The sequence below is a fragment of the Somniosus microcephalus genome, unplaced genomic scaffold (genome assembly GCF_052327205.1).
Source record: "Somniosus microcephalus isolate GS21.2 unplaced genomic scaffold, FLI_Smic_1.0 unresolved_chr1, whole genome shotgun sequence".
NCBI lineage: Eukaryota > Metazoa > Chordata > Chondrichthyes > Squaliformes > Somniosidae > Somniosus > Somniosus microcephalus.
In genome coordinates, this window is record NW_028225179.1 from 112,923,012 (window position 1) to 112,950,725 (window position 27,714).

At 46.1% G+C, this 27,714-nt stretch overlaps 1 protein-coding gene across 1 annotated transcript in view; it reads left to right on the forward strand.

Annotated features, from left to right (window-relative positions):
* Window positions 1–27,714, forward strand: part of LOC147095717 (complement C4-like) — a 383,861-nt gene that overhangs the window by 188,360 nt on the left and 167,787 nt on the right. Inside the window, exons 14-17 of the mRNA XM_085973700.1 lie at window positions 4,134–4,260; window positions 8,944–9,015; window positions 22,390–22,584; window positions 24,397–24,511. Of these exons, the coding sequence (XP_085829826.1) occupies window positions 4,134–4,260; window positions 8,944–9,015; window positions 22,390–22,584; window positions 24,397–24,511 (509 nt within the window). The remainder of the gene's footprint in view (window positions 1–4,133; window positions 4,261–8,943; window positions 9,016–22,389; window positions 22,585–24,396; window positions 24,512–27,714) is intronic.

Sequence of the window (27,714 nt, forward strand, 5' to 3'; positions counted from 1 at the left end):
CGGAGTTGTTGACTAATAGCAATCAAAGTCTATCAATAAATATACAACAGATCCCAGAAATTACACGAGGAAAATCCCAGTGAACTTTGGGCACCATAGGTCCAACTTTTTTCTCCCAAGCATTCTACACTTACCACATGTCATGTTTCAAGTTACTCGTGTGTTGTATTTGAAAATGTTATTTTCAGAAAGAAATCTGTGTAATTTTCATGTAGCAATGCATTGGTGAAACATGGGGATTGCCGCAACGTATGATTATATTTTTATATATATATATATACATACACACATTCATTTGGATGTTTGAGAATGTCCCAGGAAAACTGGAGTTGTGTCTCACTGTAAAATCAAATTTGTGTATATTTTTTGAAATTCGTTTATGGGATGTGGGAGTTACTGACAATGCCAGCATTTATTGCCCATCCCTAATTGCCCTCAAGAAGGTGGTGGTTAACCGCCTTCTTGAACTGCTGCAGTCCATGTGGTGAAGGTACTCCCACAGTGCTGTAGGGCATTCCAGGACTTTGATCCAGCGAAGATGAAGGATCAGCGATATACTTCCAAGTCAGGATGTGTGTGTGACTTGGAGGTGGTGGTGTTCCCATGCACCTGCTGCCCTTGTCCTTAGGAGGACTTTGCAGGGTCAACTGAGCTGGGTGTGCTGTTGCCATGTCCATAGCCGGTGCCGTGTGGTCCATCCAGTTTCATTCTTATTATTCTGCCATTTCAGAGAGCAGTTAAGAGTCAATCACATTGCTGTGGGTTTAGAGTCACATATAGGCCAGACCGGGTAAGGACAGCAGATTTCCTTCCCTAAAGGACATTAGTGAACCAGAAGGGTTTTTATGACAAAATGATAATTTCATGGTCACCATTCCAGCTTTTTATTCCAGATTTATTTAATTAACTGAATTTAAATTCTGCTATGGTGGGATTTGAATGAACATAAGAACATAAGAATATAAGAAATAGGAGCAGGAGTAGGCCAATCGGCCCCTCGAGCCTGCTCCACCATTCAATAAGATCATGGCTGATCTGATCCTAACCGCCAATCCACTATCACAGAACCATCTCCTGAATCTAACAGAATTAGACACACGAAATAGGAGCAGGATCAGGCTACACGGCCCCTGGGCCCGCCCCGCTACCCACAGGGCCATGACCGAGCCGAACCTAGACTCATGTCCAAATTCCTGCCTGCTCCCCGTAACTCTTAATTCCCTTTACTTCTAGGAAACTGTCTATTTCTGTTTTAAATTTATGTAATGATGTAGCTTCTACAGCTTTTTGGGGCAGCATATTCCATGGACCTACCACCCTCTGAGTGAAGTAGTTCCTCCTCATCTCAGTTTTGAAAGAGCAGCCCCTTATTCTAAGACTATGCCCCCTAGTTCTAGTTTCACCCATCAGCGGGAACATCCTCCCCGCATCCACCCGATCCAACCCCTTCACAATCTTATATGTTTCAATAAGATCGCCTCTCATTCTTCTGAACTCCAATGAGTAGAGTCCCAACCTACTCAACCTCTCCTCATATGTCCATCCCCTCATCCCCGGGATTAACCGAGTGAACCTTCTTTGCACTGACTCGAGAGCAAGTATGTCCTTTCTTAAGTATGGACACCAAAACTGTACGCAGTATTCCAGGTGCGGTCTCACCAATACCTTGTACAACTGAAGCAATACCTCCCTATTTTTATATTCTATCCCCCTAGCAATGAAAGCCAACATTCCATTGGCCTTCTTAATCACTTGCTGCACCTGCATACTAACCTTTTGAGTTTCGTGCACCAGGACCCCCAGATCCCTTTGTACTTCAGTACTTTCAAGTTTCTTGCCATTAAGATAATAACTTGCTCTACGATTTTTCCTGCCAAAGTGCATAACCTCACACTTTCCAGTATTGTATTCCATCTGCCAAATCTCTGCCCACTTACTTAGCCTGTCTATGTCCCCTTGCAGGCTTTTATGTCCTCCTCACTCACTACTTTCCCTCCCATCTTAGTATCATCTGCAAACTTTGATATGTTACACTCGGTACCCTCCTCCAAATCATTAATATAGATTGTAAAGAGTTGGGGACCCAGCACTGACCCCTGCGGAACACCACTAGTTACTGATTGCCAGTCTGAGAATGAACCATTTATCCCAACTCTCTGCCTTCAGTTAGATAGCCAATCCTCTATCCATGCCAGAATATTACCCCCAATCCCGTGATTTTTTATCTTAAGCAATAATCTTTTGTGTGGCACCTTGTCAAATGCCTTTTGGAAGTCTAAATACACTACGTCCACTGGTTCCCCTTTATCCACCCTATATGTTACTTCCTCAAAGAACTCCAGCAAATTTGTCAAACATGACTTCCCCTTCATAAAACCATGCTGACTTTGTCCTATTAAATTATGATTATCCAAATGTCCTGTTACTGTCTCCTTAATAATGGACTCCAAAATTTTACCTACCACAAATGTTAGGCTAACCGGTCTATAGTTTCCAGCCTTCTGTCTACTGCCCTTTTTAAATAAGGGTGTTACATTAGCAGTTTTCCAGTCTGCCGGGACCTTTGCCGAGTCCAGGCAGCTTTGGAAAATTATTACCAATGCATCCACAATCCCTACCGCCACTTCCCTCAAGACCCTAGGATGTAAGCCATCAGGTCCAGGTGATTTATCCGCCTTGAGTCCCATTATTTTACCGAGTACCACTTCCTTAGTGATTTTGATCGTGTTTAGCTCCTCCCCCCCTTTAGCCTTAGCCCCCTGTTTGTCCAGTGTTGGGATATTCTTAGTGTCTTCTACTGTAAAGACTGATATAAAATATTCATTCAGTGTTTTTGCCATCTCCATATTTCCCACCATTAATTTTCCGGTCTCATCCTCTAAGGGACCAACATTTACTTTAGCCATCCCTTTTCTTTTTATATAACTATAAAAACTCTTACTATCTGTTTTTATATTTTTTGCTAATTTACTTTCATAATCTATCTTCCCTTTCTTAATCAATCTTTTTGTTATTTTTTGCTGTCTTTTAAAGTTTTCCCAATCCTCTATCCTCCCACTAGATTTGGCTACCTTATATGCCCTTGTTTTTAGTCGAATACTATCCTTAATTTCTTTACTTAGCCATGGATGGCTGTCTTTTCTTTTACACCCTTTTTGTTTCAGTGGAATATATTTTTTTTGGAAGTTGTAAAATAACTCCTTAAATGTACACCACTGATCATGTATCGTCTTACCCTTTAATCTATTTTCCCAATCCACTCTACTCAATTCCGCTCTCATACCTTCATAGTCTCCTTTATTCAAGCTTATTTTGCTTGTTTGAGATCCAATCTTTTCACCCTCTAATTGAATATGGAATTCAACCATGTTATGGTTACTCATTCCAAGGGGATCCTTTACTAGGACATTTTTAATTAATCCTGTCTCGTTACACAGTACCAGATCTAAGGTTGCTTGCCCCCTGGTCAGTTCAGTTACATACTGCTCAAGAAACCCATCCCTAATACACTCAATGAACTCATCCTCAAGGCAGCCCTGCCCAATTTGATTTGTCCAATTAATATGATAGTTAAAATCCCCCATAATTATAGATGTTCCCTTATTACAAGCCTCAACTATTTCCTGATTGGTACTCCGTCTAATAGAGTTGCCACTGTTCGGAGGCCTATATACTACGCCCACTAGTGTTTTTTTCCCCTTATTATTCCTTACCTCCACCCAAACTGTTTCATTATCCTGATCTTTTGACCCAATATCATGTCTCTGTATTACAGTGAATCCTTCCTTTGTTAACATAGCCACCCCACCTCCCCTTCCTTCCTGCCTGTCCTTCCTGATCGTTAAATAACCTGGTATGTTTAATTCCCAGGCATTGTCACCCTGCAGCCATGTTTCTGTAATGGCCACAAGATCATACCTATATGTAGTTATTTGTGCCATTAACTCATCTATTTTGTTACGAATGCGCATCTACTTGATCATTAGTCCAGGTTTAACTGGATTACTAGCCCAGTGACATTATCACTATGCTACTGTTCCCCTATCTGTGGCTCATAGTAAAAATAAACACCCTTCTTCGTTGCTTTTACGCAATTGTGCACTTTTCCTTTTTGAAGTTTTGTCTGCCAATAGGTCTTTGAAGAGATGAATTCCTACGATCTTGGGTGTACTTTTGGAGGTGGTGCAAACAGCATTCGTGTTTTCATGGATGCTGGACTGACTTTTATTTCCAATGTCGACACTTCAGAAGTTCGGGATGGTAAGCCAAATGTATAAAAATAGGCACAGATTCGGGTATAGATAAAAATGAAGTAACAGATGCAAACAAATTAGAGAGTAACAACAACAGCAACAACTTGTGTTTATGTAGCGCCTTTAACGTAGTAAAACGTCCCAGGGCGCTTCACAAGAGTGTAATACGACAAAAAATTGACACTGAGCCACATAAGAAATTAGGGCAGGTGATTGGTCACAGAGGTAGTTTTTAAGGAGAGTCTTAAAGGAGGAAGAGAGGTAGCGAGGCGGAGAGGTTTAGGAAGGGAATTACCAAGCTTAGGGCCCAGGCAACAGAAGGCACGGCCACCAATGGTTGAGCGATTATAATCAGGGGTGCTCAAGAGGGCAGATTTGGAGGAGCGCAGATATCTCGGGGGGGGTTGTGGGGCTGAAGGAGATTGCAGAAATAGGGAGGGGGCGAGGCCATGGAGGGATTTGAAAACAAGGATGAGAATTTTGAAATTGAGGCGTTGCTTAACCGGGAGCCAATGTAGATCTCAGTATAGAAATCAGCAGCAGTCTTTGAACCATAAATTGCCCAAATTGATGCATGTGTAACTAAGGAAATCCGTTTATATTTACATATTGCTTAGAAATTGTCCATTGATGACCCAAGGGTTCACTTGCACAAATATTTGCAGCTGGGAGGACAAGTTGAACAGTCTGTTAACAAAGCAGATGGATTCTGGCTTTATAAATAAAGACATAGGTGAGGGGGATTTTTACTTCCCGACGCGCTGGGGGGGTTATTATCTGGTAGTCCGCGGGAAACCCAGCCATCTGATATAACTCCACAGTGTGCTTCTTCTGCCAGTGACGTGTTCCCCGCCCGGAAGTCAGCCTTTTTGACAGGCTTGGCTTCCAGTCGGGTGGGGAACACTCCAGAAGGGGCTGCAGGTCAAGGTAAGTCCGCTCCTGGACCCGAGGTAGGTCCAATCCCAAAGGAGGGTCTGATCCCTGATTTGGGGGGAGGGTTCCAATCCCAAAGCAGGGGGTCCTATCCCCGACCCCAGTGGAGGGTCAGATCCCAGGGGGTGGGGAGGGGGGAATGTATGGGAGGGTTGTCTGATGTTAGGGGAGGTCAGGGGGGCCCAGGAGAAAGCACTCCTGCTCCTACTGGCCCACAGGGAACGGTCCCAGAGGCTGTCCACACCTCACAACAGCTCCGGGTTTCCCATTTCTGGAAAACCCCGCCGGCCACAGTTAAATCCCTCAACCCATGGTAATATCGCTCTTAATGAGCTATTAACTTGTGCAAATTAACAGCCCGCCTCCCACAAGGGGGATGCTCGCAAGCAGCCTAACTCACTGCAGTTAAATGCAGAATCCACCGGGTTGGAGCCAGCTTCCTGACGCGCTGTCAATTTCAGCACTTTTAACCCCCACCCACTCCAAAACCCACTCGCACCTACTCGTAAAAATCCACCCCCCATAGAGCACAAACGCAAAGAAGTTATGAATCGGTGGTTCAGCCTCAGCTGGAGTATTGTGTCCAATTCTGGGCACCGCACTTCAGGAAGGATGTCAAGGCCTTGGAGAGGGTGCGGAGGAGATCCACTGGAACGGTACAAGCGGTTATGGACTTCTGATTTGTGGAGCGACTCGAGAAGCTGGGATTGTTCTCCTTGGAGCAGAGATGGTTGAGGGGAGAATTAATAAAGGTGTTCAAATTTATGAAGGGTTTTGATAGAGTAGATAGCAAGAAAGTGTTTCCACTGGCAGGAGGGTCGGCAACCAGAGGACACAGATTTAAGACAAAAGAACTGGAGGGGGAGATGAAGAGAATTTTCTGATGCCATGAGTTGTTGTGATCTGGAATGCATGGCCTGAAAGGGCGGTGGAAGCAGATTCAACTGAAATTTCAAAAGGAAATTGGATAAAGACTTGAAAAGGAAAATTGGCAGGGCTATGGGGCAAGAGCAGGGGAATGGGAGCAATTGGCTGTAAAGTGCTTTGGGAAGTCCGGTGGTCTTAAAAGGTACTATATAAATGCAAGTGTTTTTCTTTTTCTTTCTTTCAAACTGTCTTTCTTTCTTTCAAACTTTCTTTCTTTCAACCTTCTTCCTTTCTTTCTTCCTTCCTTCCTTTCTTTCTTCCTTTCTTGCTTCCTTCCTTCCTTTCTATAGTAATCTGGGATGTTATGGTTAAGGTTATCCACCAGGTGGTGCTGTAGCCAATGCTGCTACTAAGGTCAGAGGTTTGCTTCCTGTTAAGATCAGAGGTTTGCTTCCTGTATAGGTCAGCACAAGGTGGAATGCCAGGATGCTGATGCAGGCTGTCTGTAAACGTGTTTCCCAGTTGTTAATAAAGTACTCGTGTTAATTCTACGATATCGCCTCTTTGAGTCCTTGTTCCACTTAATGGGTTTATCACACTTTCTTTCTTCTTTCCTTCTTTCTTTCTTGCGTTCTCACCTTTCTTTCTTTCCTTCTTTCCTTCTTTCTTTCTTTCGTTCTTTCTTTCTCGCTTTCTTTCTTGTCTTTCTGTCTTTCTTTCTTTCTCGCTTTCTTTCTTTCCTTCTTTCTTTCCTTCTTTCTTTTCGTCTTTCTTTCCTTCTTTCCTTCTTTCATTCTTTCCTTCGTTCTTTCTTTTGTTCTTTCTTTCCTTCTTTCCTTCTTTCTTTCTTTCTTGCTTCCTTTCTTTCTTTCATGAGCCTGCACAGGCACAATGGGCCAAATGGCCTCCTTCTGTGCTCTGAAGTTGTATTATCCTATGAAGGAAAAGTAAAGTCCATGTAATAACTTCAGTGCAAATAGCTTGGAACCTTATTGTTAAAAATAAAGACAGATATTCCATTGGATAAATTACTGCAATGATTCGGCGTCTGCAGTTGCACCGGAATTCCGCACGCTGATGTATTTCATCCGTCCACGCCCGCCCACCCCCTCCCCCACACAAAGGGCCAGTGAGAAACGCCAATCCTACCTTGCCAAAATGCAACCATTCCAAGAAATGCAGGATGCTCAGGGCCAGGGGCAGGTTAAAGACATTAGAGGAAACCTCCGCAAAGCTCCAGGAAGCAGGAAATTATCCATGCAATCAATGTATTTTATAACGCATGTGGGCAAATCCATTGCATTTATCTGACACTGCTTAGATTTGTTTCCTTCATCAGGAAGAATTCCTCTTTGTGGCCTCGGGCGACTGTCTGTGTGGAGTTTGCACATTCTCCCCGTGTTTGCATGGGTTTACTCCGGGTGCTCCGGTTTCCTCCCACAGTCCAAAGATGTGCGGGTTAGGTTGATTGGCTGTGATAAATTGACCCTTAGTGTTAGGGGGATTAAATACATGGGGTTACGGGGATAGGGTGGGATATGTGTTGGTGTAGGGGTTACGGGGATCGGGTGGGATATGTGTCGGTGCAGGCTCGATGGGCCGAAATGGCCTCTATCTGCACTGTGTGGTTTCTGTGGTTTCTGTGAAATTGTGAATCTGTGGTTAGGCCTCAGCAGGAGTATGGTGTCCAATTCAGGGCACCGCACGTTGGGAAGGATGTCAAGGAGAGAGTGCAGAGGAGATTCACTGGAATGGTACATGAGGTTATGGACCTCTGTTTTGTGGAGAGACTAGAGAAGCTGGGATTTTTCTCCTCAGAGCAGGGAAGGTTAAGGGGAGAATTAATGAAGGTGTTCAAACTAAACGAGTTGACAATTTTGTTAGCCTTAGCATGCTTAGACCTAGAAATTCGCCTGGGACGGTGGTGCTAAACGGACGGTATCGGATCAACCGCCCATTATACGCAGCGCCTGAGTTTCAGTTCCATTGAGAATTAACAACAGTTAATTACAATAGAAATCAGCATCGAATGGATGTTAATAAATAATACATGCGCATTTGATGTATTCTAGGGTAAATGAGATTAAAACCATGTTTTGGGGCCTGGATATCTTTTTTAGATTTAGCCTCACTCTCCAATCCCCTGTGAAAACATCGAGTCCTTCAAGAACCATAGCGGGTTTTTACCCGCACAAAATTTAGTTGAATGTAGTCAAATTCAGGAACTAAGCAGAGAACCCCCGCTGCTGTTTTTGGGCTTACTGGAATAGATTAGGTGCCATCAGAGGTCTTTAAAATGATGAAAGGTTTTGATAGAGTGGATACAGAGAGAATGTTTCCACTTGTGGGGAAGAGCATAACTAGAGGCCATCAATATAAGATAGTCACCAAGAAATCCATTAGGGAATTCAGAAGAAACTTCTTTACCCAGAGAGTGGTGAGAATGTGGAACACGCTACCATAGGGAGTGGTTGAGGTGAATAGTATCGATGTATTTAAGGGCTGATTAGATAAGCACATGAGGGAGAAGGGAATAGAGGGTTATACTGATCCAGTTAGATGAGGAAAGACAGAAGAAGGCTTGAGTGGAGCATAAACACCGGCAGGGACTGGATGGGCCGAACGGCCTGTTTCTGTGCTGTAATCCTATGTCATCCTATGTAAACACATGGAACATGAACATACCTGCCATCAGGTCAAAAGCCAACAAACACATTTATTTAACATTGTGTCCAACAATAAAGAACCCAATAAATAATCCACGATGAGGTAAAATGTATTCATTTTTATCAATGTATCATCAACGGGGCTGTGCTGTTCTGTCAGGCATTGGAAACATGAACGATTCAAAGTTATTTTTTTTTACTTAACTATTGTTGCCTCTTTACAGGATATTCCTGCAAGAGAGATGGCAGGAGGATGAAAAGATCGCTGGACATTCAAGCGCAGTATATGGGAAAATGTAAGAAAGAACTCAGTATCCCGTACATTCACGAGCGAGACACGAATTGTTTAGAAACGCTCGCAATTGTCACAGAGTCAGTAGTTGTGCTGCATGTTTATTGTGCATTCTTTGCTATTAAAATGTTTCAGTGACCCAGTTTTAAGTCAAAAATGTTGTCACCTCGCTTATAAAAATGAACAAAGACATTTATGGCAATGGTATAAGCACAGCATAATTTTGAGGTGGTAAAGGGAGTGCAAGAACAGAGAGACTGGGGGTGCTTGTGCACAAATCTTTGAAGGTGACAGGACAGGTTAAAGCAGTTAATAAAGCCTATGGGATCCTGGGCTTTATGAACAGAGGTATAGAGTACAAAAGACAGGAAGTGATACTAAACCGACACAAAACAATAGTGCGGCCCCAGCTGGAGTATTGTGTCCAATTCTGGGCACCACACTTTCGGAAGGAGGTGAAAGCCTTGGAGAAGAGATTTACGAGAATGGTTCCAGGGATGAGGGAATACAGTTACATGGACAGACTAGTGAAGCTGGGGTTGTTCTCCTTGGAGCAGAGAAGGCTAACAGGAGTTTTGATGGAGGTGTTTAAAATCATGATGGGTTTAGATAGAGTAAATAAACAGAAATTGTTTCCAATGGCTGAAGGGTCGATAACAAGAGGGCACAGATTAAAGGTGACTGACAAAAGAACCAAAGGCGACATGAGGGAAAACTATTTAACCTAATGAGTGGTTAGGATTTGGAATGCACTGCCTGATCAGGTGGTGGATACAGATTCAATAGTAGCCTTCCAAAGGGAATTGAAGGAGAAAACAGTGCAGGAATATGGGGAAGGGCGGGGAAAAGTGGGACTAACTGCATTGCTCTTCGAAAGAGCCAGCGCAGACTCGATGGGCCGAGTGGCCTCCATCTGTGCCATACTATCCCACAATTCATGCAGTTCCTGATCACTTTTCCCCCATTTCTATCCCAGTTCAGTTTTCTGAATGTGCAATGGGACAGTGCTTGTGTTGTTATGTATTTGATGCGATACAGATGCGGCAATACAATTCATTGAGTGCGCAACAAACCTTCAGCAGAAGATCAGTGTAGGCGGATCTTTTCCGACTATTTGCGGCAATGCAAAATGGCGGATGTTGAAGTGGCCGCCCACTTTATACCCGAGCCGATCGTCCCTTCCATTTATTTCACGGAAAAGAAAATTGTACAGGAGTATATTGAAACATAGAAACATAGAAGATAGGAGCAGGAGTAGGCCATTCGGCCCCTCAAGCCTGCGCCGCCATTTAATGAGATCATGGCTGATTATCCAAATTCAGTACCCTGTCCCTGCCTTCTCCACATATCCCTTGATCCTTTAGCCTTAAGAAATATATCTAACTCCTTCTTGAATATATTTAATGAATTGGCCTCAACTGCCTTCTGTTGTAGAGAATTCCACAGGTTCACCACTCTCTGGGTGAAGAAATTCCTCCTCATTTCTGTAGTGTATGTAACCTGTACCACCTTAAGAGACTACCTTAAGGTGATGGACTACTTTCTGATGGCTCCTGTATATTGTAGTACCGGTGGTGACCACACCGTTATATAAACCCTGTGGAGCAATTTGTATTTCAGTTCAGCCCTGACCCTCAGTTACTAAAGACCTGTTTAAGTATTCTGTTGTCTGTGTCCAGTTATTCAGCATAACTACATTTGGAAAGCACAGACTCAACAGTGGCGACGAGTCTGATTGTACCTAGCGGCAGTTTTGCATCCAAGGAAGCTTCGTCCTCAGAACAGGCGTCGAAAAGGGGCATCCGCCCTCATCATCCTGCTGAGCACTGCATCGCAAGGGAGGCCATCGGGAACCCGGTTTGGTTTGCTGGCCACGAAGTCCACCATCAGCAACAGGCAGTGATCATCCCTTCTACTACAGCGGCGGGTAAGCCCGGTTGAGCGGCACGGAGGGGAAGTCGGCCGAGTTGTCAGTGGGAGAAGGGGAGGGAAAACGAAGAAAAGGGTGGAGAACACGACCGCAGCCGGTGTCAGGGGCCAGACTGCAATCGGGGCAGAGACGCGCAGCAGCCAGAAAAGCGTTAATGTCCACGAGGACCGCGGGAGCGGCGGGGGAACAAGAGCAGCAGCGTCGGGGGAAATAAAGGACCGCTGGGAGGTGAGAATGGCAACAGCGCAGTAATCACCATTTTAGTTGGCGGGGGAAGAAGACAAGCGCGGGAAAAGCCGCCAAGCGCGGGAAGCCGCCATTTTGAAAAATAAAATAAAATAAAGGAAACTCAACAAGGATGCCAAAAACGGGTAACATCACTGCTTTTGATAGTGATGTAGAAGATTGGGCCAATTACGTGGAACGCGTTGAATTTTACTGTACAGCGAATGAGGTACCGGCGGATAAGAAAGCACTAACCCTATTAAACTCGATGGGTGCGAAGATGTATGGGTTATTAAGGCACCTTGTAACACCAGATAAACCGGTAGGAAAGAGTTTCGTGGATATTGTTACTATCCTGCAAGAGCATTTAAACCCCACGCCGCTGCTGATAGCGGAACGATTTAAATTTTACAAAAGAATTCAGCTTAAAGAGGAAAGCAACGCTGAATTCTTAATCGAACTGCGCAAGTTATCAAAGTACTGTCAGTTCGGTACAGGACTAGCAGACGCTCTGAGAGATAAGTTCGTGTGTGGGCTACTAAAGGAAGGAACCCAGAAGCGACTGCTAGAGGAAAAGGATCTTACGCTGGACAAAGCTTTCAGCATTGCAGCATCGCACGAGGCAGCAGCACGAGGCACTGCAGAAATGCAGCAAAGGCCATCGGAATTCAGCACCAATGAAATGGCATTGAGCGCAGTAAAGTGCTATCGTTGCGGAAGGACAACGCATGATCAGAACCAGTGCTGGTTCAAAGATAAAGAATGCAGGCAATGTGGCAAACTTGGTCACATAGCGAGAGTATGCTGGTCAGGAAAGAAGATCAGCAACAAAAAGTCGCCGCAGGAGAAGTACAAAAAAGTACACAAGGTGACAGAGAACAGTTCGGATGAACAGAAGACGGATTCAGACTCCAGCAGTAAGGAACTGGGTTGTCTAAAAATACATAATGTGGGTAACACAGCAGACCACCAAACTATCTGGGTCATGCTTCGGATAGCAGGAGTCCAAGTGAAGATGGAATTGGACACTGGATCGGCATTGACGGTCATGAATAAGCAAGATTACAAAAGGTTATTCTCACACATTCCCCTGAGGGATACGGAGATTGTATTGAAAACATACACGGGGCAAAGAGTATACCCCATCGGGAAGATAAAGGTAAAGGTGGTCTACAATGGTAAAGAAAGTCAGGGAATGGACTTGTATGTGTTACCTGAGGGAGGTCCACCACTACTGGGACGGGAATGGATCCGGAGAATAAATATGGACTGGCATTCCTTACAAGCACTAACTGTAGATTCCTGTAAAGTGGACGACGTCAAACCTAAACGATTGTCCAAAATATTGGATGATGCTAAGGAGGTGTTCCAACAGGGACTGGGAACACTGAAAGGAATTACGGCAAACACCAAGGTTGAAGAACATGCAAACCCAAAATTTTTCAAAGCCAGACCGGTACCTTATGCGATACGACCTGCTGTGGAAGCAGAGCTGGAAGGGCTAGAACATTCAGGAGTACTGTCAAAGGTGGACTGGAGCGAATGGGCCACACCCATTGTTCCCGTCATGAAGCGTTCGTTGAGCAACAAGCCGGGGGAACCTGGGAAGGTTCGCATCTGTGGCGATTTCAAGATCACTGTTAATCCGGTTCTTCACACAGTGCAATATCCGCTTCCGCGGATTGAGGATATCTTTGCTTCGCTGTCTGGCGGGAAACACTTCACCAAGATAGACCTGGCGCAGGCGTACCTACAGATGGAAGTTGATGAAGCGTCACACCAGTATCTCACGATCAACACACATAAGGGCTTATATCGGTATAATAGACTGGTTTTTGGAGTGGCATCGGTTCCAGCGATTTGGCAAAGGGCCATGGAGCAGGTATTACAGGGAATTCCAGGCACACAATGCTACCTGGATGACATTCTGATTACAGGAGATGATGATAAGGAACACCTCGCGAATTTGGAGCAGGTGCTCACCAGATTGAAAGAATATGGACTCAGAGTTAATCGCCAGAAATGTGAGTTCTTTCAGAAGCGAATCTCGTACTGCGGTCACGTCATTGACCAGGAGGGGCTTCATAAGTCACCTGACAAGATCGAAGCTGTTGTGAAAGCTCCCGCTCCGGAAAATGTATCCCAGTTGAGGTCGTTCCTTGGGTTGATTAACTATTACCACAAGTTTCTTCCAAATTTATCCACGGTGTTACACCCGCTGAACACTCTTTTGCAAATGGGAGTACCATGGAAGTGGAGCGAGGACTGTAAGCGGGCTTTTCAAAAAAGCAAGGCACTGATCACCTCCAAGGAAGTGTTGGCTCACTTTAACCCAACGCTGCCTATTCGTTTAGCTTGTGATGCTTCTCCATATGGTATCGGGGCAGTGCTCTCACATAAGTTGCCAAATGGCTTGGAAAGGCCAGTCGCGTTCGCATCCAGATCATTGACCTCCGCAGAGTGCAACTATGCTCAGATAGATAGGGAGGCTCTCAGCCTCGTGTGGGGAGTTAAGAAATTTAACCATTACCTGCAAGGCCAAAGGTTTACGCTGCTGACAGATCACCAGCCGTTGGTTTCCATTTTTAACCCTAAGAAGGGTGTTCCAGTTATGACGGCACAGAGGCTTCAGAGATGGTCCCTTTTCCTAGGGGCACATCAATATGATATCGAATTCAAAGGTACAAAGCAACATGGTAATGCTGATGGGCTGTCGCGCCTGCCACTACCTATAGCGGAAGAGGCACCAGCAGTTGACCCTGTCGAGATATTTCACTCGACCATCATCGAATGCTTACCAGTCACCAATGCGAGTATTGAGAGGGAGACCCGAAATGACCCGACACTGTCTCGGGTCTACGATTTGACAGTGTAGGGATGGCCAGCACATGGCGAACCACTGCTACCTGCATTCTCAGCCAGACGAGAACAGCTGTCCTTCTGTCAAGGAACATTGATGTATGGAACAAGGGTGATTATTCCTCCTAAATTAAGGGAGAGAGTTCTGAAGGAACTGCATGAAGGTCATTTGGGGGGAGTCAAGATGAAAGGCCTTGCTAGGGCTTATGTGTGGTGGCCAGGTATCGACAAACAAATAGAGGATCTGACTAAAAGCTGCTCAGGGTGCCAAAAAGTTCAAAACGCACCTCCAATTGCACCGCTGCATCCGTGGGAATGGCCTTCAACCCCATGGCAACGTGTGCATATCGACTTTGCAGGTCCATTCATGGATTCCATGTTTTTGATAGCGGTAGACGCACATTCTAAATGGCCAGAAGTGGTTAAGATGTCGACCACTACCTCTGAAAAGACGATCGCAGTTCTAAGAACCATATTTGCAAGGAATGGGTTGCCGGAACAAATATGTTCAGACAACGGACCACAGTTCGTGTCAGAAGAATTCCAGAAATTCATGAAAAAGAATGGGGTGAAACACTATACATCTGCCCCATATCATCCAGCTACCAATGGGTTGGCCAAGAGATTTGTACAAACGTTCAAAAAGGCGATAAAGGCCATGAGCGAAGACCATATTCCACTACAACACAAGGCGGACAATTTCCTGATGGCATATCGAAACGCCACGCATGCAGTGACAAATCAAAGCCCTGCCATAATGTTCTGTAACAGGAGGTTGCGGTCCCGGTTGGATTTGTTAAAACCCAATGTGCGTAGGGAAGTTGAAAACAAACAATTCCAGCACGTAAATAACAAGGCCACTCGGAGTTTCGAAATAGGACAACCAGTGTTGGCCAGGGACTATAGGAATGATAAATGGCAATCCGGAACAATTCGTGCCCGACAAGGACCCTTGATGTACACAGTAGACGTTGGTGAGAACGTAATACGACGTCATGCTGACCAACTTGTGGAATCGAGAACAAGGGTCGACCCCATGTCTACGGCAGAGACACCAGTTGAAGAAGTTATTGAGCCTGTAGCATCTACCCCAGGCTCGAACGTACATGATGATGTTCAATCCATAAGAGATCAAATGGATGAGTCACCCCAGCAACGAGAACCAGAGACCCCTGAAAGGCGTTATCCGGCCCGGATCAGGAGGCCTCCTCAGAGACTGAATCTTTGAACAGTTTTGTATGAAAATTGTATATATGTTATCCAAGTTATGTTTAAATTGGGGTGTACACTGTTAAGCTAAAAGGGGAGGAATTGTAGTGTATGTAACCTTTACCACCTTAAGAGACTACCTTAAGGTGATGGACTACTTTCTGATGGCTCCTGTATATTGTAGTACCGGTGGTGACCACACCGGTATATAAACCCTGTGGAGCAATTTGTATTTCAGTTCAGCCCTGACCCTCAGTTACTAAAGACCTGTTTAAGTATTCTGTTGTCTGTGTCCAGTTATTCAGCATAACTACATTTGGAAAGCACAGACTCAACAATTTCAGTCCTAAATGGCTTACCCCTTATCCTTAGACTGTGACCCCTGGTTCTGGACTCCCCCACCATCAGGAACATCCTTCCTGCATCTAGTCTGTCAAGTCCTGTTAGAATTTTATAAGTTTCAATGAAATCCCCTCTCATTCTTCTAAACTCTAGCGAATACAAGTCCAATCGACCCAATCTCTCTTCATACATCCTTCCTGCCATCCCAAGTATCAGTATGATGAATCTTCGCTGCACTCCCTTCATGACAAGAACATCCTTCCTCAGATAAGTTGACCAAAACTGCACACAATACTCAAGGTGTGGTCTCACCAAGGCCCTGTACAACTGCAGCAAGACATCCTTGCTCCTGTACTCGAATCCTCTCGTTATGAAGGCCAACATACCATTTGCCTTCTTAACTGCCTGCTGCACCTGCATGCTTACCTTCAGCAACTGCTGCACAAGGACACCCAGGTCTCGTTGCACTTCCCATTTTCCCAATCTATTGCCGTTCAGATAATAATCCGCCTTCCTGTTTTTTCCACCAAAGTGGATAACCTCGCATTTATCCACATTATACTGCATCTGCCATGCCTCTGCCCAATCACCCAACCTGTCCAAATCATACTGGAGTTTCTCTGCATCTTCCTCACAGCACCAAGGCTGTTCAATCAAATTGAGCGGTCAATTTGACAGCATTCGCTTTATGCCATCGCCCAAAGTTTAAAACTAATTCTCTTGGCTGTTGGCACAGTTACAATGAAAGAGTTAATAACTGCTGCACAATGACAGCCAGAGGAATAACGTACAAAGGGGATAAGTGTCGCTTTGGGTGATGGTATGAAACGGGCGTTCTCGATTCCGCAGCCCATTGTAGATCTGTGTACAGGATGACTGAATCGAAATCGAGCATTTTACAAGGTCAGCCAAAGTCAAAACCACCCCCAAACCCCTTTAAGTAGGAGTAGGACATTTCGGACTGAGATGAGGAGAAATTTCTTCACTCAGAGGTTGGTGAACCTGTGGAATTCTCTACCACAGAAGGCTGTGGAGGCCAAGTCACTGAATATATTTAAGAAGGAGATAGATAGATTTCTAGACACAAAAGGCATCAAGGGGTATGGGGAGAGAGCGGGAATATGGTATTGAGATAGAGGGGTCGATTTTCAGTGTGCCGTGAGGCGGGCTTTTAGGCGTGCGGGGGACTAAAATCCCAAATTCAGGGGTCCCGACACCATCCTGCCCAAAACCCGCCTCCATGTAGGTTTCAAAAGAGGTGGGTACCCGCCCCGCACTGGGACCCGCCAACCCAAGGCGGGAAGGGATTAGTGCCAATTAACTGCCTGTTAACAGGTAGTTAACAGGCAGTTTTTAGCTTAATCCCTATTTTGAAGGGTGTCGTGTGGGATTCCCGACGGCTCCAAACCACGGCAGGTTAGAGGAGTCAGGCCGTCGGGTTGAAGGTCTTGGAGGGGTCGAGATGTCGGTGTTCAGGTGAGTGATGGGTGCATGAGTGCAAAGGTAAGTGTGTTTGGTGTGTCTAATGTGTGTCAAGAAGTTTAACTTACCTGTACTTATTTTACAGCCTTCCTTCCTCTAGGTTTCGGGAGTCCATCATTCAGCCGGCACAGAAAGCAGAATGACCGCGAGCTGCCAAAAGTGACAACCTGCAGCTTTCAGTGCCGGCGAGATTTCTAACTGAGTCTGCGTAGAAGGACTCGGGTTAGAAGTAAGACTGTCAGTGTTTGACAGCTTCAAACAGCTGTGAAACACTGATGTTTCATCTGTCAACACGTCTTGACAGGAAATTTCAGTCTGTGATGTCACCTGTTGCCGGGTGGCCGTTAATTGGCCTGCTGAGCCCGCTGGACGGGTTCAACAAGGTCAATCAAGTGAAAATCGCGTGGATTGGCCGCATCTCGATAGAGGCGGGACTACAACCCGAAAGTTGTAGTCCCGCCTTCTGAATGAAAATCCAGCCCAGAGGATCAGCCATGATCATATTGAATGGCGGAGCAGGCTCAAAGGGCCGAATGGCCTACTACTGCTCCGAATTTTCTATGTTTCTATGTTTCTAAGTATTTTACATAATATTGTCAACCGCACTTTCAAGGGAATAACAACAGAAAATGCTGGAAACACTCAGCAGGCCAGGGCAGCATCCATGGAGAGAGAAACAGAGTTAATATTTCAGGTCTGTGACCCTTCGTCAGAACTGGAAAAAGTTAGGGATGTAACAGGTTTGAAGCAGGTGCAGAGGCAGGGAAAGGGGAGGGGAGAGGGGAGGCAGGAACTAAAGGGACAGTCTGCGCTAGGATTGAACTCAGGAGAGATTAAATGTTGCAAATGGGGATGGCAGAATCATCAACAACTGCCTCCTGAAAAAATGGGGGCAGTGGTTATGGTCTGAAATTGTTGAACTCAATGTTAAGTCCAGAAGGCTGTAAAGTGCCTAATCGAAAGATGAGGTGCTGTTCCTCGAGCTTACGTTGAGCTTCATTGGAACAGTGTACGAGGCCGAGGTCGGAGAGGTCACAGTGGGAGTGGAGCGGAGAATTAAAGTGACAGGCGACCGGAAGCTCGGGGACACCTCTTTCAAGGATATGTGCGTTGATTTGCATTTGAGATTAGAATGTTGTGCTAATAGACAGCAGTTCGGGTTTCCCCCTGGTACCGATGGACTTCACTACACAGCCAGAATATGGGAGGACCTTGAGGTTGATTTTACTGCGTCGGGCTAGAAATTCGCCTGGGGTGGTGACGCCAAGCGGGCGGTATCGGATCGGCCGCCTGTTATATGCAGCGCCTGTTAGTTCATTCCATTGCAGTCAATGTAACTGAATAGCAGGAGCTGCGTATAACGGACAGCCGGTCCGATACTGCCCGCTTGGCGCCACCGCCCGACTCGAATTTCTACGCTAAAGGACCTTCAGCCACAGATTCTTGCAAGCACTACACTTTTACTAGAGTCTTATTTTTTTTAAGTGTCCTGTGACTACAGGCTGTAGCGTCTTTTCTCTGAACATTGAACCTTTGCAAAATATGCTTATATTACCTTCTTCTTCTTCTTCTTAGGCAGTCCCTCGGAACCGAGGATGACTTGCTTCCACATTAAAAATGAGTTCACAGGTGACTGATGAGTCCGATGCGGGACCTACAGTCTCTGTCACAGGTGGGGCAGGCAGTGGTTGAAGGGGCAGTGGGTGGGGTGCTTGGGTTGATGTGCGCTCCTTCCGTTGTTTGCACTTGGCTTCCGCTTGCTCCTGGCGATGAGACTCGAGGTGTTCGGCGCCTTTCCGGATGCTTCTCCTCCACTTTGTGCGGTCTTGAGCCAGGGATTCCCAGGTGTCGGTGGGGATGTTGTACTTTTTCAAGGAGGCTTTGAAAGTGTCCTTGAAGCATTTCCTCTGCCCACCTGGGGCTCTCTTGCCGTGTCGGAGCTCCGAGTAGAGCGCATGTTTTGGGAGTCTTGTATCGGGCATGCGGACAGTGTGACCCGTCCATCGGAGCTGATCGAGCGCCATAAAAGCTTCGATGCTGGGGATGTTGGCCTGAGCGAGGACACTGACGTTGGTGCGCCTATCCTGCCAATGGATTTGCAGGATCTTGCGGAAGCAGCGTTGGTGGCACCTCTCCGGTGCTTTGAGGTGCCTGCTGGACATGGTATTGCCAATGGAGATCAGCTGTACAATTCGAAACGTGTTCCCACGGGGCCGCAATTGCACGACACCCAGCTGCAATTGGGGGTCATTTAAACCAATCTTCACTGGACAGTACAACTAGGGCGGGGTGTAAACCCAGCATTGCACCCAATCCCGTCAGTTTCCTGATGGGCAGCTCACCTTAAAAATTGCCCCAAATCCTTTCCTGAAGGTGCACAATGGGCCCGCCTTTCATGCCCTGGGTGAGATCAGCATTTGCCTCACAGGAACAGGAGGCGGCCATTCAGCCCCTCGAACCTGTTCCGCTATTCAGTGAGATCCCGGCTGATCTGTATCTTAAATCCATCCGCCCGCCTTGGTTCCGTTATTCTTAATACCCTTGCCTAATAAAAATTTATCGACCTCAGTTTTGTAATTTTCAATTACACCCCTCTCCCCCCACCAACAACTTATATGAGGGAAAGAATTCCAGATTTCCATGACCTTTTGTGTGAAGAAGTGCTGTACTGACACATTTACGCTGATATGCGCCCAAGCAATTTCATTGCGGCTCAACAGAGATAATGGCCCATAATTTCCGTTGCCTACAGTTATGTACGAGTTGTGTACTCACCTGTAGGGACCTCGCAAATGCCGGTTTCAGGCGTGCGAAGCGTATGCGCTGAAAACCGGTATTTCCGATCTGCCAAGCATGCTCTTGACAGATCGGACGCCAGTCCTGGAGAAGGGCCTCTGCGAGGGGGAGAGTTCTGCTTTCTGGAGACCTTCCGCCCACAGTAAACCCTTAGAAACCTTACGACTGGTAAAAGCAGGTGTAAGGCCTACTTTTGCCAGCATAAGAGTTTAAAAAAAGTTTAAAAAATAATTTTTTTTCACTCATTTATAATTTTAAAATACTTTTCAAAAAGGTAAGTTTATTTTTATCCCCGTAAAAAACTCTAATTTTCTTTTTAAAAAATTTAATTTTTGTTTAAAATATTTCACTTAATATCATTTTAACTCATTTTAAAAACGTGATGGTTTTTTCAAATTTATTTAACGTTTTGACATCTTTTTTCAGTGATACCCATTCATGTTTTTGACCGGTCTAAGCTGTCAAAAATATGAAGGGGGATCCCCTTCTCTCATTGGCTCACCCGGCCCAGGTGATCCCAGGGACGCTTGCAAACCACCTGCGCCCCTGGGATACCTGGGATACCTGGGATACCTGGGATACGTGGGCCTCTGCGCGCGCGCACCAGGAGAGGCCCAGGAGCGGAAATGTCCGGACCTCTGGAGCCCTCAGGTAAGGACGTAGATTTTTTTCCGATAGGAGGCCTCCGCACACAGGAAGCCTCCGGTCGGAAAATGCTTCAAACGAAAGAAAAAGTGAAGACACGAGGAGCTGCTACCAATTCGGAATGCTGGGGGTGATTGTCACTTTTGCTGCTGACGGTAAACTGGCGCTTGCGGATCGCCCACCTGTCATCCAACACGCACAACTTTTTTTTCCTTTACACTTGACTTCGCCGACAGAGTAAACTGCTGCTGCTGTTGCAGAGAACTATGGGCGTCGACATTCAACTTCTGCGGTGTGCGAAAAGGGCGGCAGTGGTTCACACAGCCATTGCACTCCCCTTTCACTGATCCTTTCCATGGACTTCAATGGAAAGAAACACCGGGCGAGCTGTGCAGCGGACGGCCGATCTGTTACCGCATGTCTCCTGCGTCCCCCACCAGTTTAACTTTCACCCATGGTGAGAACTTGTAAAAATCAACATTTCATTGTGCAGTACACACGTCTGCTGCATATATGACAAATAAAATTGAAGTGAATTGAAGTGAATTGAAGTGAATTGAAGTGAATTGAATTGAATTGAATCCCAGGGTCGCGAATGCTCCGTCCCTACCGCAATCCAGGTTCACTCGGGAGCTGCGGTTTTGGAGGTGGAGTCAGTCTGGTGTTAGTCTTCCTCTCTGAGATAGTGAACTCCAACCATAGCAAATGCTTCTAACAGACTCGACACTGGGCGTGGTGCCAAGATGAAGGTATACATAATTTACTGGGGACTCAATCTAGTCTGAGAAGTCTTTATGGTACAGAATGGGGATGTCCACTGCTAGACTTTAATGTAGGCAAGAGTCAGAATAGAAACAAAAACAGGAAATGCTGGGAATGCTCAACAGGCCAGGCAGCATCCGTGGAGAGAGAAACAGAGTTAACAGTTCAGCTCGATGACCCTTCGTCAGAACTGGAAAAAGTTAGAGATGTAACAGGTTTGAAGCAGGTGCAGAGGTAGGGATAGGGGGTGGAGGGGAGGAAGGAATTGAAGGGAGAGTCTGTGATAGGGTGGAAGGCAGGAGAGATTAAATGTTGCAAATGGGCCATAGAACATATATATCAGAAACGCTGCCTACGGAGGGCACGGTCCATCATCAAAGACCCTACCCACCCCAGCCACAGTCTGTTCGCCCTCCTACCATCTGGGAGACGCTACAGATGCATTCGCACCCGTACGACCAGATTTAGGAACAGCTTCTTTCCCAGGGCTGTCATCCTACTGAACTCCACAAATAAACACTAAAGCCTGCACATCTGCCGATGCACTTTATTACAGTCATATTTATGCTAATATATATGTACAAATGTATGTTGAAATGTTTAAGTGTCCTAATCCAAATTGTACACTCTCGGGAGCCGCAAGCCTACATTTCGTTGTACTGCACTTGTGCACTAACAATGACAATAAAAGTTGATTTGATTTGATTGATTTGGCAGAATCATCAACAGCTGCCTCCTGAAAAAATGGGGGGGTTATAGTCTGAAATTGTTGAACTCTGTTTAGTCCAGAAGGCTGTAAAGTGCCTAATTGAAAGATGAGTTGCTGTTCTTCGAGCTTACGTTGAGCTTCATTGGAGCAGTGTAAGAGGCCAAGGACGGAGAGGTCAGAGTGGGAGTGCAGCGGAGAATTAAAGTGACAGGCGACCGGAAGCTCAGGGTCACCTCTTTCAAGGGTAATTCCCAAATTATACTGGTTATTTTGCATTGATGCAGACTTGGAAACGCTGTTCTCTAAAGGTATCGTTACATTATAATTGTAGTCTCATATTCTCTGCAGTTTGAAGTACAGAACATGTTGCTGAACAACACCTTTATTCACCACTTGCTCTGCCTCTATTTGCATTTCAGTAAGCAACTATACCGATAGCAGGCTAAGGCAATGCTGCATGGATGGAATAACCGCCATTCCAATGAAACGCACCTGTGAAGATCGGGCCAAGAGAGTCAAAGACATGGAATGTAGAAAGGTTTTTCTCACTTGCTGCGACTATGGCATCGAACTGAGGATTAAGCAGTCAATGAAGCTCGATGCAGTGGGAAGAAGTAAGTGTTTACTGACTGGGCCAAGGTTGGGGACCGTCCATACTTAGCTTGATGAACTAATACCTGTGCAAGCTTTCGACAGAGGTAACCTCTCAGAAACACCAATGAAACAAATCGATTACAACTCGAACAGTTCATGCTTGTCCTTGGAGTCTTTGGGGTACACTTTGCATGGGGGGGGGGAAAGGGGGCTCCCTTGACCACCCGCCCGCCACAACATTAGCGTAAACACTGAGCATCCATAGCCCTTTGGGGCAGAGAATTCCAAAGATTCACAACCCTCTGAGTGAAGAAATTCCTCCTCATCTCTGTCTTAAAAGACCAACCCCTTATCCTAAGACTATGCCCCCTAGTTCTAGACACTCCAGCCAGGGCAAACAACCTCTCAGCATCTACCCTGTCAATCCCTTTCAGAATCTTGTATGTTTCAATGAGATCACCTTTCATTCTTCTAAACTCCAGAGAGTATAGGCCCATTCTACACAATCTCTCATCATAGGACAGCCCTCTCATCCCAGGAATCAATCTAGGGAACCTTCGTTGCACCGCCTCCAAGGCAAGTATATCCTTCCTTAGATAAGGAGACCAAAACTGTGCACAGTACTCCAGGTGTGGTCTCACCAAGGCCCTGTACAATTGTAACAAGACTTCCTTACTCTTATACTCCAACCCCCTTGCACTAAATCCCCTTGTATAGCAGACTGCCGGCCAATAAGATGCCGCCCGTTTTACATTACCACTTAAACTAATTTCTACCCATTTAATTATATTTACTCATCCTTGCATCCTATTTGATTAAGTCAAAAAGGACTTAATGTGTGCACTTTACATCTCTCTCGATTTTTCTTGCCATTGAAGTCAATTTAAAAAACTGGGAGAGATGAAAACTAGGCTGCCAATTGGCTATCACCTGTTTTATACAATCGCACAAAGTCAAAGTTATCCCCCAGTCTGTGAACTGCTGGGGTACAATTTCTATGGTTTCCAGGGGTCACTTCTGCTATGTGCATTTTCCCCAAAGAATTATTTAACTATATTTTTTTTATTCGTTCCTGGGATGTGGGCGTCACTGGCAAGGCCGGCATTTATTGCCCATCCCTAGTTGCCCTTGAGAAGGTGGTGGTGAGCCACCTTCTTGAACCGTTGCAGTCCATATGGTGAAGGTACTCCCACAGTGCTGTTAGGGAGGGAGTTCCAGGATTTTGACCCAGCGACGATGAAGGAACAGCGATATATTTCCAAGTCAGGATGGTGTGTGACTTGGAGGGGAACTTGGAGGTGGTGGTGTTCCCCTGCGCCTGCTGCCCTTGTCCTTCTAGGTGGAAGAGGTCGCGGGTTTGGGAGGTGCTGCCGAAGAAGCCTTGGAGAGTTGTTGCAGTGCATCTTGTAGATGGTACACACAGCAGCCGCGGTGCACCGGTGGTGGAGGGAGTGAATGTTTAAGGTGGTGGATGGTGTGCCAATCAAGCGAGCTGCTTTGTCTTGGATGGTGTTGAGCTTCTTGAGTGTTGTTGGAGCTGCACTCATCCAGGCAAAAATTTGTACAATTGCCCATTATTTAAAGACAAATAAAAATAACGGGGCGTGCAGTTAGACATGACCAGGGGGGTACAATGCAGGTGCTATTGCATCAGTCACCTATCCGCCAAATATTGAGTTCCATTGACTGAATATCGGGCGTGCCGTATAATGCTTGGCAAATGCAATTCTGCCTGTTTTGTGTCCCTGCCCATGTCCAGTATCACCCGCATTACGTTTGGACCATTTTCAGGAATTTGAAATCGGCCCAATAAACCTTTTATTCTTCTTTAGCGGCGGGGAAGGACGCTGGTGACTTTTTCGACGAGACCTCTCCCCGTATTCGCAGCAACTTTCCGCAGAGCTGGCAATGGAGGACGTATTCTAATTTACCTGCGGGGGAGAACAAGTAAGGTTAATTACTTCTACGTCACAACGTGCCGGACATCTCATGCGCAACGAGGGTCGTTTTAACTTCGATTGATCGTATATAATAAAAGATATCGATTATGGAGGGAGTGCAGCGAAGATTCACCAGGCTGATACCTGGGATGGCAGGAATGACATATGAGGAGAGATTGGGTCGATTAGGCTTATATTCGCTGGAGTTTAGAAGAATGAGAGGGGATCTCATTGAAACTTATAAAATTCTAAAAAGGACTAGACAGACTAGATGCAGGGAGGATGTTCCCGATGGCGGGGGAGTCCAGAACCAGATATCACAGTCTAAAGATAAGGGGTAGGCCATTTAGGACAGGGATGAGGAGGAATTTCTTCACCCAGAGAGTGGTGAACCTATGGAATTCTCTACCACAGAAAGTAGTTGAGGTCAATTCATTAAATATATTCAAGAAGGAGTTAGATATATTTCTTAAGGCTAAAGGGATCAAGAGAAATGGGGAGAAAGCAGGGACAGGGTACTGAATTTGGATGATCAGCCATGATCTCATTAAATGGCGGAGCAGGCTCGAGGGGCCGAATGGCCTACTCCTGCTCCTATCCTCTATGTTTCTATCCCCCGCAACCTGTCTGCAGTTTTTGACACTATCAGCGAAGTAGGAACAGGAGGCCGTCATTCAGCATTCTGGAGCCTGCTCCGCCATTCAGTTAGATCACGGCTGATCTGTATCTTAACTACTTCTACCCGACTTGGTTCCGTAACCCTCAATACCCTTGACTAACAGACAATTGATCAATTTGATATTTTTAATTGACCTTGCCTCAACAGCTTTCTGAGGAGTGTGTTCCAGATTTCCACTACATTCTGTGTGAAGACGTGCTTCCTGACATCAACGCTGATGGCCAAACTCTAATTTTAAGGTTATGCCCCCTCATTCCTCAGAAAGGATACACTTGCCATAGAGGGGGTGCAGCGAAGGTTCACCAGGCTGATTCTTGGGATGGCAGGACTGTCGTATGAGGAGAGATTGGCTTGACTAGGCCTGTATTCACTAGAGTTTAGAAGAATGAGAGGGGATCTCATTGAAACATATAAAATTCTGACAGGGCTAGACAGACTGGATGCAGGGAGGCTGTTTCCCCTGGCTGGGGGGTCTAGAACGAGGGGTCACAGTCTCAGGATACAGGGTAGGATATTTAGGACTGAGATGAGGAGAAATTTCTTCACTCAGCAGATGGTGAACCTGTGGAATTCTCTACCACAGAAGGCTGTGGAGGCCAAGTCATTGAATATATTGAAGAAGGAGATTGATAGATTTCTAGACACAAAAGGCATCAAGGGGTATGGGGAGAGAGGGGGAATATGGCATTGCGATAGAGGGTCAGCCATGATCATATTGAATGGCGGAGCAGGCTCAAAGGGCCGAATGGCCGACTCCTGCTCCTATTTTTCTATGTTTCTATGTTTCGGACTCCCCCCAAACCAGAGGAAATAGTTTCTCCCTATCTATCCTATCAACTCCTTTAATCATCCTTTAAACACCTCAATTATTTCGCTCCTTAATCTTCTTTACTCGAGGGACTACAAGCCTAGTCTATGCAACCTGTCCTCATAATTTAACCCTTTTAGCCCCAGGATTATTCTGATGAATCTGCGCTGCCCCCACTCCAAGGCCAATATATCCTTCCTGAGGTGCAGGGCCCAGAACTGAATGCACTGCTCCAGATGGGGTCTAACCAGAGCTTTATATAACTGCAGCATAACTTCCAGCCCTTTGAATTCCAGCCCCTCTTGAATTATTTTTGTAGCATTCTACTAGCTTTTTCGTGATTTCTGTACTTGGGGCTCGAAATCTCTCCACTCCTTCACTGTTCCCAGCTTCTCACCATTCAGAAAATATTCTAATCAATCGTTCTTGGGTCCAAAGTGGATGACCTCACCATTCCCCATATTGAACTCCATCTGCCACAGTATCGCCCTCTCGCTTTACCGATCAATGTCCCGTTGGAAGATTCTGCTCCCAACTGCACTATTTACTGTCCCGCCTAACTTGTTGCCGTCAGAAAACTTGGATATACGGCACTTTATTCCTTCATCTAGGTCATTTTAAATATCGTGCAAAACTGAGGCTCCAGAACAGATCACTAGTTACATCCTGCCAATTGGAGTACATCCCCATTATCTCTACTCTCTGTCTCTGACCACCTAACCAATTCCCTGCCCATATCAATAGGTTGCCTCCATTTCCAAGTGCTCTCATTTTTGTTAACCGTCTCTGTAGTGTATGTACCTTTAAGAGAGAACTACTTTTACAGCTCCTGTATACTGTAGTACCGGCAGTGACCTCACCTGTATATAAGCCCTGAGCAGGCATCTGTACTGTTAGTCTTTAGACTACCCTCATCCAGTAAACACCTGTTGATTGTTGATCTGCAGTCTCCATCTATTTATTGAAGAACACCATACCTTAAGATTCACGGATTTAATAGTGGTGACGAGGTCGATTCGAACCTACCTGCAACTCTGCATTTCCTCCCAAGGATTTGCTCCTGGAGGACAGTGGAAGAAGTCGAGGCCAGAAGCACGGTCGTCGACCACGAGCAGCCGCCCAGTCATCCGGCAGAGAGTGAGCATCACAGGGGAGGCTGTTGAGAGCTGGGCTTGGTTCTCCAGCCACGACACTTCAGCAACAGGCTGACAACAGGTACAGCGCAGACCCTTCCCGGACAGCGATGGCTGGAGCCGACCAACGGCACAGAAAAGGCCGAGCAGCGTCGACGGGGTAAGAGAGAGGGTAAAGCGCACAGGGCGCAGCCGGGGGTTGTAGACCGAGCGGCGTCGACGGAAAACAAAAAGAGAGAGAGGGTAAAGCACAGCCGGGGTTCAGGGCCGAGCGGCGGCAGCGAGAGAGGCGCGCAGGAAAATGCGCAGAGCGCAGCCAGTGCTCAAAGGCTGAGCAGCGTCCGTGGAAAAAAAAAGGGAGAGCGCGGGAGATGACATTTAAGCCACAGCGGAGAAGAAGGGAGAGCGCGGGAGATGTCATTTTTGGAGCCGCAGCGGAGAAGAAGGGAGAGCGCGGGAAGAAAAGGAAGTGCGGGAGACGCCATTTTGAGGCAGCGGAGAAGAAGGGAGAACGTGGGAGACGCCATTTTTAGCCAGTCTAACCACAGCCAGGGATGCCGAAGAGTGGCAGTGTCACAGCGTTCGACAAT